Source organism: Balearica regulorum, chromosome 3, assembly GCF_011004875.1.
Source record: "Balearica regulorum gibbericeps isolate bBalReg1 chromosome 3, bBalReg1.pri, whole genome shotgun sequence".
In the NCBI taxonomy this organism is placed as follows: Eukaryota; Metazoa; Chordata; class Aves; order Gruiformes; family Gruidae; genus Balearica; species Balearica regulorum.
This window is the reverse complement of record NC_046186.1, coordinates 118,801,141-118,814,172: the sequence shown is the minus strand read 5'-3', so window position 1 is coordinate 118,814,172 and position 13,032 is coordinate 118,801,141. Positions and strand designations below refer to the sequence as shown.

At 38.7% G+C, this 13,032-nt stretch overlaps 1 protein-coding gene across 1 annotated transcript in view; it reads left to right on the top strand.

Annotated features, from left to right (window-relative positions):
- Positions 1 to 13,032, top strand: part of MACROD2 (mono-ADP ribosylhydrolase 2) — an 889,996-nt gene that overhangs the window by 191,110 nt on the left and 685,854 nt on the right. The window contains exon 4 of the mRNA XM_075749758.1: positions 2,730 to 2,759. Within this exon, the coding sequence (XP_075605873.1) occupies positions 2,730 to 2,759 (30 nt within the window). The remainder of the gene's footprint in view (positions 1 to 2,729; positions 2,760 to 13,032) is intronic.

Here is a 13,032-nt window from a genome sequence, read left to right as displayed (position 1 = left end):
GAAAGTTGTTTGATTTTTTTTTTCCTTCTAGTATGCAAGTATAATTCTTTATTAAAAAAAAGTGCCTATGAATTATTACTGCAATTTCAGTAGCTGTAGTAGATGCAGTGCAGCCAAAGATCTATTTGAACTGGTTTTGCTGTTTCTAGAGAGAAGTGTGTGATGCTGACTTATAGGATACATTATTAACAAGTTTCAGAAAGTATCGAAAAGATGAACATTGTCAGGAAGACTCAAATGAGAGAAACATAATGCTCTGAAAGCCATCTAGTGAGAGTTTGCAGTGGGGATGTTAGCTGGGTATCAGAAGACACTTTTTTAGCACTGGAAACTTTGGTTACAGTAAGGTATAACAGGTCTTAGCGGTGTGTCTCGAATCTCTCAAATGTAATGACTCTGGAATTTGAGTCATTCAAAAGCTAGATTGGTAATTGTAGGTGCGTGCTACAGTGCCAAAAAGAATAAGCTTGAATAGCAGACTCATGGCAGTAGATGACACTTTGTTACTTTTATTTTCTTCTGATATGAAGTATGCTGAGTTTATCTCAGATAAACTCATTTTACTTCTGGGAAGGTGATGTTACTTGTTACAGAAGTACTTTGGAAGCTGCTGTAAAAATATGTGGGTCTGTTTTTAAGTTGTGTCTGTCTTGAATAGTGAATTTCAGTGAAGGCAGGAGCAGGTAAATAAAGAAACATTGAAGTTCAGTGGTGCTCTTTGCAATATGCCTGCACACATTTATTATTATTATCATTATCTCTTTTTCAAAGGCAATTTATATATGGCGATATTTGTTCCCTGCTCGCACTTTACAGAGGACAGCCAAGAGTCTAAAGCAGTCTCATTATGCTGTGTAAAAGCAGAGTAACTGTGACAGTGATGTCCTAGCAACGCAGTTGATTCATGGGATGTAGATACATGAAAGTTAAGGATCTCAAGCTAATATGACAGTATGTGACAGACAAAAGGGAGGATTGGCACTGTCATCTCCAAACTGCGTTGCCCCATCTCCTCTTTCCTAGCCACATCGTTCTGCCGCTCGTGTATCTCTCCATGAGCCAGTTCACCTCAGTGACATGTCAGGAATTGGAACCAAAAGGAGTAGTGGATAGTTTTCAGCTGGTTTACTGAGTTGCATCTGAAGGTAGAATCCAGACAGCAAACAGGCATTTCTTTGAAAATGGCTACAAATGGCTTTGTTTTAGAAGCAGAGATTATTTGCCCCATTTTCCTCCATTTAATCTTCTAGACTATTAGAACCAGACTTGGATCAGAAAGATGCACAGGAACATCCCTCTAGGTCTTGGTCTCAACAGTTCACTCGCTCAATGAGTGTAGGAACAACTAGTCCTAGGATGGATAACTGTACCTGTAGTTTGCAGTTTATTTTGATTTGATTTTGTCAGTTATGCTGGATATAAAGCTGCATGTTTATTTCTTTAAAGAACATTGCATTTTGAATAATATAGACCTACTTCTTGAGTCACTCTAAGATGATAGTATTAATGGTATATGCTGCTTTTAAAATTAGAGATCTTGGGTATGCTACTTTGATGGAAAATCTAGCTTTTCAATGATGACAGTTTTACTGTAGTGTCAAGGAAAGCTGACTGCAAATGGTTGAGCTGAAAGTGGACGTTAAGTCGAAGATGTTTGTAGAATATCTGAAAAAGAAATAAGGAAGACAAAGGTAACTGTTGACTTTTTGTAAAAGTCACAAGAAAGTTATGGAAAAAACCAACAGCAGGGAATTTTCTGTTTACAGTCTATTTAGGAAGCAGAGGTAAACCATAGAAACAATGACATATAACAGTAGAAAGCTTGGATGCTGGAAAATACCTAATTTATTCTGTGTCTCTTGCCATGTACCTTTGTCCTGGAGCAGGAAATAATTTGATGTCTTGCTTCTCTTTACTCATCAGCAAGCAATAAGAAATACCTGTGTCCATCCCTTATACTCTTGCTTTTACATTGCGTTTTATCTATATTATGAGACAACAGGAATCTGTTTCCCACACATCTAAAGGGTGAATACTTTACTCAAGGCAGGTTTAGAAGCCTAGGCTTTCCTTCTGTTTTTGCCTAGGCAGTGAAAGGAAAATGTTTGGCGTGGTTCCAATTGTGCTAGCTTAATTTGAAGGGCCATCTTGTATCACCATGCTCTGAAAATTGCTTTCCGTAAGTGATTTACCCATTTCTGGCATGGGTAGCTGGGTGGTTGCAGTACAGAGGCAACTAAGCATACTGAGTGAAATCCCAAGTTAATTGCATACAACAGTAAAACACCCTTTTATATCAATGGGGCCAAGGTTTCTCATCATCATCCTCAAAGGTCCCGTATTGTAGAAAACAAGGAAAGCTAATGAAAAGTTGCATCTTAAATGAAAGACTTTTACTTCATTTGGTAATCAAAAAGGAATGTGGTTTTTAGAATTATAAATTCAAGATGGTAATTTCATAAGCTATTCAACACATTAGCTTTAATAATTGTATTACTGTTTTATTTATTAGCCTATATGTTCAAAAATATTGCAAAATAGTGTAAAGGTAAAGACTGCGATCACAATTTACATAAATCATTGTTTTTGCAATAAATGTTTTTGGATAAGGGGAGAGTAGCAAAGTGACTGAAATAATGGAAAAATCTCTTGTGAAACATCTTCTGTTTTGGTTCCATCTATATTTAGGAAGCTCAATGCTAATGATTCTCCTTTTGTTCTTCTTGCAGCTAATTCCAGCCTTCTTGGAGGTGGAGGAGGTGAGTCTTTGCTTAATGCTGTATTTATTCTTAAACAAGTGTGAAATATATGCTGAACAAATGTAGTGTTTAGTTGGTTATAAAACAATGTGTGATAAGTTCAAAAGATGGAAATGTAAAATTAGATGGGAAAACTCAACAAAGTCTATAACATTTCATATCATCAAGAGGGAGGGTTTGTGACTGCTGCTGAATCCGATTTCCCCTCTGGATTAGACTAGGGCTGACCTGTATTTTGGATTTTTAATTCACTTCAAGGGAACCTTGAATGCGTGTTAAATAGCTTTAAAAGAAATGTTAAATAATTAAACCACAGTAATTTTAGTAAATTAATGAGGCTTTATCTTTGTACTTTTTTTTTTTTAACTCTGTTGCTTACCCCATTCTGTTTGCCAGAATACTCAAGTAGATTTCAAGACAAATATCTGGTGCATGTAAGAGATGCTACCAACATGTCTACGAGTAAGACAGAGATGCTGTAGTGTATATAGTGTGTATTGTTTCCAAATACATGAATGTTGTTCTATTTTAGTAGATCAATGCTATTTCGCTTTTTGTAATACTGTAGCACCGTGGCTGTAAAAGCTTGCATGAGTGTTAACAATTCAGGGGAAGAAAAAACCAAAAACACCAAGAGGTTGATCTCAGTTTTCTGCGACTTCCCCTGCCTCCCAGAGGGAAGTAAAAGAGCTCAGTTCTGGAAATTTCACAGTGCAGGAGCGGTACAGGCAGTGACTAATCTTCCTTCCTGGCTGGAGTTAAAAGGACTTGATGATCAGAGCTTACATATGCAAGGGTAAAGGAAAGGGCTCTGTAAAAAGACAGAAGATGGCTGTTGCTTGTGAGGCTTGATGATAAGTCGTCAAAGCTTTTGTTTTAATAGCCTTTACCGAACAGGCCTCCCTTATTTGTGGACCATGAAAAGGTGCTTGATAACTGCAGCCGGGTGTCAAAGGAATGGTGCATGTTTCTCAGCTGTGTGTCTGGACGTTAAAGCACAGGGAAGCCTTACCTGGTAATCCTGTTGGATTAATCTGTTTCTTTGGAGTCAAGTTAGTTGTTTGCAGTATACCAAATTTTTCTTTGTTTAAAAGATAATCCTTTAAAAGGTAATCCTTCGCTAGCCGTTCGTGTTCCTGTGGAGACGTCTGTGTACCTCCTCTCCAGTGCTTGCTCCCAGCTGGTAAAGTAAAAAAAAAATAAATAAATCAATGCAAATGTTCAAATTCCAATCAGGTTCCCAGAACACTGCTGCTGCTGCAAGGATTTGGCTATTGACTTTCTGTGGTATTTATTCAGCTGGATCGTACTTCAAAAGTTGATGTCCATTCAGCGTGGCACTAGATAACGTGGCTCTCCCTTCGCAGCAGATAGGATGAGCCCGCACTGTGGGTCAAGTCAGGATTTTTCCTGTATTTTATGTGTTAAAAGTGAGGGAGTTTCAGTCAAGTTAACTTATTTGCAATTAAAACCACCTTCTGCCCCCTGCCCCTACCCCCCCACTTCCTGGTCTTCTGCCTCCTCAGGGCAGGCTCAGGTGATGGCGGCGCATGAGGCTGGGTCAGTGCGCTGCTGCACCTTCTCCTCTGCATCTTCCCTCTCTCTTCCTGCCTTGGCATCGTTTTGGGCTTTTACCACCATTTCTTAAATAAGTTTTCTCAGTGGTCTCAGAAAGCTCCTGTGGCAGGTCGAGTGCTGGCGTACAGTGGGTCCACTGAGGAACTGGCTGTGGGGCGGCCCAGGGCAGCCCTGACGCCCTCCCTCAGAGGTCTCTCTGCAGCCCCCTGTGGCCAAAACTCCATGAAACACAATCCCACATCCTTTATTCTCTGGTGGAAGGATAACAACATACCCTCTGGCTTATGATGCAGGTAACATACCAAATTTGACTATTTTATGGCTTAGAGTTTGCTGATGGTTGAGGGGCTGTGTTTGTGCACTGGAGGTACCATGACCTCCCCTTGGCCAACGTATCCTCAGAGTGGACTCACTTAGCTTTTCCAAGTCTTGTGAGGAAAAATCCTGAGAATTTCGCTGCCACAGTGTTCCTGAGTTTGGGCAGCTGCCATGGGGTGTCTGTGGATCCGTCTCTGGGTGCATGCGTTGGCCATGCCCTTTTGGAGAAGGGAAAGGAGCACGGGGTCTGCAGGCTGCAGCTTGCTCAGGAGAGCACAAGATGGAGGCAGGCCTGGCTGGTCCACCTGCCTGCTGCAGGCAGATGAAGCCCGGAGCCCCTGCCTCTTGGAAGGGATTGTTTTGTTTCCAGTTGAATGTTTTCGGATTTTAAATTCTGGATATGTTTTCCTTTTTCCAGAAGAAAGTGGCGGCAGGACTCTGTGTGAAATATTGCTGGTGAATTATTAAAACTTTATTATATACGTAAACACCAAAGCCTTCTTTTGATTGCAGGTGCTGAATATTTATGATAATGCATAATACCAGTGTAGTTTCTCCAATGATGGGATTCAGATCTCTTCAGTAATGCTCATTAATTTAATCTCTCTGTCACTGCTGGGGGTATTGAATACGTATCTTAGTTTTACAGAAAATGAAAACTAGAAATGTCCGCTTGTCCAAGCTTGTGCAACAGGTTTTGTGATTTTAAGCTGCTTTTGAGCTGTTCTGTGTTTGAAATCTTTCCAGAATTGAACATAAGTTAGTTTGTGAATTACTCGCTATGTATGTTAAAACCATCTTCTGGAAGAGAACAGTTGAGGAACCCAATGGGCGATGTTGTCGGCAAACATAGCGCAATTAGTTGTAAGCTCAGGTGCTGGTGGGTTTGGGTGGCCGCTTATCATCCCTGCATCACCTCGGGGCCACATCAGGGCATCCGTGTACTTTGATTTCCCAGAGCCAGAGTAATGATTTGTTCTTGCATTCCCCATTTAAATGCTGTCTATTCATTTCCATGACCATTTGGAATGAAGAGATAAAAGCACAAAAGATACCAGCAACAATTTTTCACAGAACTGTTTAATCATAAAATTGAGACACCCACAATAGAGTCTTAGGAGAATCTTCAGTTAAATATAGATGTCGAAGGTTTCTTTCTGCTTTTCAAATAACTCTGAAGTTTCCAGGATTTCACTGAGTTTGAGTGAGCCTTTTTTCTTTTTCATTCTTTACTGTTTTTAATAATTGATTTTTAATTAGGAGGCATATTTAGCTTTCAGGTCTGGATTTATCACACATTCAGTATCTCACTGCTCCTATTAACTTGCACAGAGCATTATGACTTATTTGTGCATCATGTATTATTTGTCCCATTATGTTCAACAGTGCAAAGGCGAAAATTATTAAGAAAATTACCTGCACTTGGAGGGAGCGAGGAAAAAACATTTGATATTTTGAGAAAAAGTGACCCCTTTTAAAAATGTATCATGAAATTTTGGCTGTCGAGAAATCAAAATGCCCTATTTTGCATGGCAATTTTTTTTTCTTTACATTCTTTTACAGCTATGTCAAGGAATGAAAATATGTGATTTCATGCACTTTGTTAAAGCAAAGTGAGCACGAGGTGAGATTTCTCCTCCCCCTTACGGTTTTGGATAGTCTGTGGGATTTTGGGGGGTTTGTGCCCCACTGTCCTCACCTTGTTTTCAGTTATTTTCCTCGGGGTTCATTTTTCCTTTACTTCATTTGCTGACTGTAATCAAGTTCTTGTTGCATGCTTATTTCTGGATTGGCTTGCTTTCTTTGACCTTAAATTGAGGGTATATTTAAAATAGCAAGCTAGAGAATTTTTTTTTCCCCTCATAAGATTTTGTTGCCTATGCTAACATTGGGGAAGGAGACATCATCCTGTTATGAACGTAATTTTTGTCAGCTCTGTACTTGAAAATGGTAATTTTGTCTTGAAAAACTCTGAGAGGAGACAGGTCATATTCACAGTCTTTTGGAAGCATTGTTTGGACCCAGTTTAAGTTGGTTTCCCCAAAAGATCTGTCTGCTTTTCTGTTTCTCTCCATTTCTCTCTTTTTTTTTTTTGGCCAGTGTAACTATGTCTTTTCTAGGGTTTTTGCTGGCATGGAAAAAATTAATTCCTGTATAGCCATAAGTATGTTAGCATATCTTAAATGTAGACCAGACCTACCTCTCCAGTCTGCCAAGATACAGTTTGTAGGCAGGTCATTTTAAGCAACTGTTATGGCATGGGGAACTTGTATAGTGTTCATGATCACAGTAGGGAACTGAGTTTCTCTGTAGGTTATTGGGTAGACTCCATTTTGAAAGTGGGATTTGCTTGCCTTCTTTGTTCACCTTTACGTCTGTGTTAGATTACAATAGTGGCAAAAAAAAAGGTGTTTTCTCCTGCTAGAAAGAAATAACCACAGACTGACTTCTATCCTGGAAAACAGGTTTGTCAGGTGGGAAATCAGGTATTCAATGGCTGGGGTCTTTTGCTGAGCCTGAGCACAAAACCGCATGTCAGAGGAGACAGACTATGTGCGAGGGTTCGTATGCCACTTCAAAATGCGAGCGGCTACGCTCACCTACGTACAAGCACCCAGTGTCACGTCAGCCCTGGGCTCCCTGAGACACAGGCATGGGTCTGGCAGATAGGACACGCTGGGGGGGTAGGGCGTCTGCACCTCTCCAGAATGACAACTGAGGGTCCGATATGTCACTTTGGGGCAGCTCCAGTACCACTAGGTACCGGTGTTTGAGCACTTGGGTCCAAACTGATGGTGGAGTTGTTTGGGTATAGCAGGTGTGTAGCACAACCATCATGGCTGCTGCTAATGCTATAGAAATAGAGGATAACTGCTGGTAGGGTGCTGCTACAAAGTCATTGGTGTTTGCCAGCCACCCCATCTATTTGCCAATTATTTGCAGACCAATGAGTTCAAAAAGCCAGTGATTGTCCAGTCAGCAATGGCAGGAAGGAACAGCTGCCACAAATAGCTTTTCTTAACATCCCTCCCCTTGGCCAGGGATAAGTTTTTATTCTCGTGACTGTGACTTAGGTACACTACTAACCATTTCCAGCCACCTTCTAGTAGTTCAATCTCTACCAAAAAAAGGAGGTTTCTCACTGTCTGAATAGCGACATGACATCATCTTACATGGCAAATGAATATACATGGTAAATGAATACACATGACCCTGAGAAGCAAACGTTGTACGAGAGAAAATTGGAGGCCGGAACGTGACAACTTGCAAAGCACCTCATAGGAATGTAAACGAAGAATATTTTTAATATTAGACTGGCCCTACACTAGCCCATTCAAAATGTATAACAGGAAGAAGACAGGCCTGTTTTATCCTGAACCGGGATGAGATGCTCTCTGTTTTGGATTTCACAGGGCTTGGGCTTGATATTTACATAATTTAAATGCAAGTGAAGCAAGGGTTTAAATCCAAAGTTCAAATTTGTGCATGACGTGCGCATAACACAAATGCATCCCTTGAGAGGAGAAGAAAGAGTTTGGGAAAGGAGCACTGACAGGATTCTTTCATCAAGAAAATAAGCATTATTATTTTGTATTTTTTTTCTGTCAGTCTGTTGGCATTTTTTTGTATCATGTCAAATGCGTTTGTCAGATTGGGGTGTGCTTGCAACAAATGGCTTCGTGGAACAAATGTACTTCATCTGGGATTTCAACTAGCTTCAAAAGCTTTCAGTTGCTTTGTACACTGCGTCATCATATCTTAGGTATTTAGATAATAGCTATGAAGGTACAAAGATTTTCCTAGCAAATAATGATCATGTAGAAGAACTGATAATTTAAGGCAAATGGCCGTTTGCCTTTGTTGCTAATTAATCCCTTTCTGCTAGAAGATTGCTGCTGCAATTCTGTAGGGTTGTTAAAGTGTTTTATCTCTTCTTACTATTTGCATGCTGTTCTTTTTCATCTCTGTAAATAGAGTGGGTTTGAGAGGGCTGTATCCACAAGTTCCCCCACTGTGACAGTACATCAGCCAATTAAAATTTTAATATTTATGCATTTATGTATTTCCTTCTGTACAGCTGTAATACTAGTTCCATTGGTAGCCCAGTAGCTCAGGGTAGACTGTAACCCTTTCAAGGTGTTTGGTTCAGCCCAAAATCTTGTTATTATTTATGAGCTTTTTGTTGGATCAGATCAAAGCAAATAGATTTCTCTGTAATTTAACTGCTTTTATAGAATTTATGCAAACTTCCTATGTAAGCAAAGTCTTTCTTTACAAGTCAGTTATTCTTGAAATGTTTTTACTTTCTTTCTTCAATCTGTGTATGTATGTTTGCTTTTTGCCTTCTGTTATTGCAATGGATATTTCCCTGTGAGTTTTAGTTTGGCTTTAATTAAAACTAGTGGCTTTTCTCATTTTGTAGTGCATTGAGAGATATAATGATGATAGTTCTATAAATAAATAAGCATTGTTTATTTCAAAGGACCCTTAACACAAACTGCCATGATTGTATTTTAAATGTGTGCTCTACTCTAGTTTCTTTTTGTCGTTATTGTTGTTTTTGCTTAAATATGATATATATTTTGCTCTTTGGCTATATTGGGTGCTAACTTCCTTTCTCCAGTCATTTTATACATTCTTATAGTTATGGGTAATAATCATAAGCAGGAAGTCTCTGGGTTGATTTTAAGTATTTCTTAGTTGTTGCCTAATTGTATCCTGTTAATTACATTTTCCCAGCAGTTACTTTAAAAAAAAATAATTATGTTTTGCTATTTACAGGAACAGATACAGGTATGTGATCAGGTGTTAAGTTTCAAATGTGTACATATAGTTGTTGATGCACATAAATGACTTTCCCTAATGATGACTTTTTTAAAATACATGTTCAGCCTGTGGTTCTTTAAAGTGGAGCTCCTATTCCTGCCAGTGGTACAGGAACGGGACTGTGTGTTTCAGCCATGAAAATAATCTAAAATTTCGTGTGTCCAGGCATACTTACTCACTGCTGTCCTCAGCCTTTTAATATTGCTGCTGTGTTGACTTAATTAGGCATTAGAAGGTGATGTTTTATTTTTCACTCATCAGTTACTAAGTCCTGAGTCCACAACATCGAGCTCCCACTTAATTGTGAGGCCTTTTTTTTTTTTTTTCCACTCAGACTGTCACACTGACTCTCCTCGTTCTGTTTAATTTCATTATGAGGTAATTACAGTGTTATGTACCCGCAACTAAAAAATGAACATGCACAGTTTCTGCCAAATATATACATATATATGGCTTTCATACATACATACTTATATGTATGCATATCCTATATATATTTGTGATTGAATCTTGCAGTCTTTTCAGAAAGTCAGACTTTGTGTGTGTATAAATAAATAATAAAAGTATGGCATTAATTTTGTTAGACTGGGAAAGACCTTTAGTTCATGGTCATTGAAAATTTAAGGTGCTCTTGATAAAAATCCAAGCTGAAAAGGCAGGCAGTTATGTAAGGAATGTATTTCTTTCTTTGTTTCTTTTTTGTTTCATGTTATGGGACAGAGCTGCAAATCAGGCTGAGAGATCACAAACCTTCCCTAATCCACAGATAGCACATGATGCATAAGGCAATTCACAGTATGTTTGTTACGTGAATTGGACATACGCTCTAAAAATGTTAAACACTTTTTCCACATATAGACAAATATGCATATGTCTCCCATGTGTGTCTTGTACGAAGAAAATACAATTATTTTTTCACTTATCAAGGTGCTGCTCAGGAATCTTGGGATACTCCTGTCGAGACTCTCCCCCTGTAGTTGAAGGTGAAGAGCACAGCTCCTAGGGTGAAAATAGAGTCTGGGAGTGCGGGCAGCGACACGTGTGGCTCTGTGCTACAATGAGAATATAGTAAGTCAGGTATTTGAGTATATATATGTGCCAGTCTACAGAAGACAGTTTTTAAAATTAAGCATTTAGGTGGTTTCCTTAAAGAAAAATCTGTAAATTAGGACACCTGTCAAAGTTGTTCAGTTTCACGCCTAACAGTCTCGACAGCGTCCCTTTTGCTGAGGTACGAATGAAGCGAGCGCTGCAGTGAAGACATGTTTTGTTAGGCTCAAACAGGGGTGGTGGTGTTTTTAAAGCTGTTTTTCAGATTTAAGGTCTACAGCTATTTTTCTTGGTCCTAGAACAGGAGTACTGACTATTTGGTAGGAGGAAAATGCAAAATGCAATTTAAAACATTTCAAAACCACATTTGTTTGTTTTTACAGCCAATATTAAAAGAAATAGAGCAAATGAAATAAAGGAGTGATGGAGGTACTTGACTTGTAGACATAGAGGCACTTTTGAATATCAGAGCATTTCCTGAAGCTTTCATGCTGGTATGCCTAAATATAAAACAAAGACCTTAAATCAGTAGAGAGCTCCTTAAAAGTATCTCTAAGCCCTAAGCTCCTTACTTTCTACATCAAATGTATATACATGATATAGGTGTGAGCAGCAAGGCATGGAGAAATGACATGGAAAAAAATGGCAAAAACTATTTGTTGATCCGTGTTGATTATTGTTTTTAAAATGTGTGTGTGTCCAACAAAATGAAAATACAGGCATTGCATGACACTAGCAGCTCCCCAGGAGGAGAAGATAGCTGTAACTACGTCTGCTGATGTACTTGGGCATGAAAACTCACATTCCCTGAAGGTCAGAGATTGGTGGTTGTCATCATCCTTAATGCCCCATCTTGCATAATGGAAAGAATTTACAATAGTTTCTTCTTTTTGTTTCTAATGAAAGTGATTACTTAGTCACCATATTTTCAAAGAAAATTTTGAATAAACCCCAGGGATTAAACTATAGAAGCAAGCAAAACCCAAGTATCGAAATTACTGGTATCATAGAAAGGGTTTACAACTTTCTTCTTGCTGCATAGGAAGAAGGATTATGAAATCAGGTCTGCGTTCACCTCTCACCTTCTATTTCAAATTTTCTGCTCTTTCCACAGAGCTTCACTACTCATTTATGAGTCGCTCTTTGCTGATCACATTTTTCCAAAGTTCCTTTGTTCTGTGCAAAATGCTTACAGATTGTAACATGCAGCTTTTCAAAAGCCAAGAAAATCTCCAGCAGAGCAGCTGGCAAGATGGTTGAGTCTTGGAAAGATCTGTTCTTCTTTGTTTTCTGCGTCCCTGTCTTTGCAGTTCTCTTCCTTCCAGTTTTGAGAACCCTCTTATCAAACTGACAGTATAAAGTGGAATGAACTTTTGGCATTATTAAAAAAAAGATGAAATGTAGTGATTGCTAACGAAGGATTAAAACTCTTATATGGAAGGAACTGATTTTTAAGAGACATTAGTGGAAAACCTGCATGTACAAGTCTGTCTTTGCAGTTGCTCGTCTTTTCTGACTGGTAAAATTGGATGGTAATGCAGCTTCCACTTGTTAATTTTCATTCTCATGCTATACAGCAAGCTGCGAATGATGCTCCTATGATTTAAGAAACAAATAAAAAAGCTTCAACACCCCCCACCCCGCTTCCTCCCACCCTTTCTCGGGCTTCAAGTTTAGCCTGAATCACTTTATAGATTCAATTTAGACTTTATTTTTAAAATCAGTTGCTGAGGGGGAACAGTAAACTGAGGTGTGAAGTAACCAGGGACAGGAACTGCTGAAGATGGCTTTGATACGAAAGAAAACACATGGTGAACCTCATCCGTATGAGTAGTAGTATCACAGAATCTAAATGCTCCACAGACCTTTGGTGCATTTATCCTAATTGCTCTCTAACAGAGAAGTAATGTTTCCTCCATTTTACATTTGGGAAAATGAGACATGGAAACCGTATGTTTTGCAAAAGGTCCAAATAGAAAAGAGCAAAAATCAGCTCTCTGAGGGCAAAGCATAACTCACTGGGGTTTCATAATGCCTGTATCAGTTTTGCAAATAGGAATTTTGATTCCTGTTTGGAAGGACGAGGAATTTTAATTTTAGTACCAGTTTCATGGGTAGAAACAGGATGATATTTGGAAAAAGAGAAAACATACTCTACTGAGAGCAACTTTCTGACAATTAGACCTTAATTGGTTATACAGCAAATTCTCTAAAGGAATGGCAGAAGGACCACTAATGGGAAATGAGATACTGCTAGATAACCAGTTTTACGCTAATGGAGGTAACATTTGACATGTGTTTGAGGCTACCACCATTTAATAATTCTAAACATACAGCAATTCACTGTTCTTATTTGGTGCTTCTCTGTATTAAGTTAGAAAAGGGCTGTTTACTTTTCATTTGAATTTGTATAGTATTAATAACAAAGCATTTTAAGAACTTTTTGATGACAAAAAGAGTCTTCTGGATTAAGAATGTATGTAATTTCATTATCAACCAA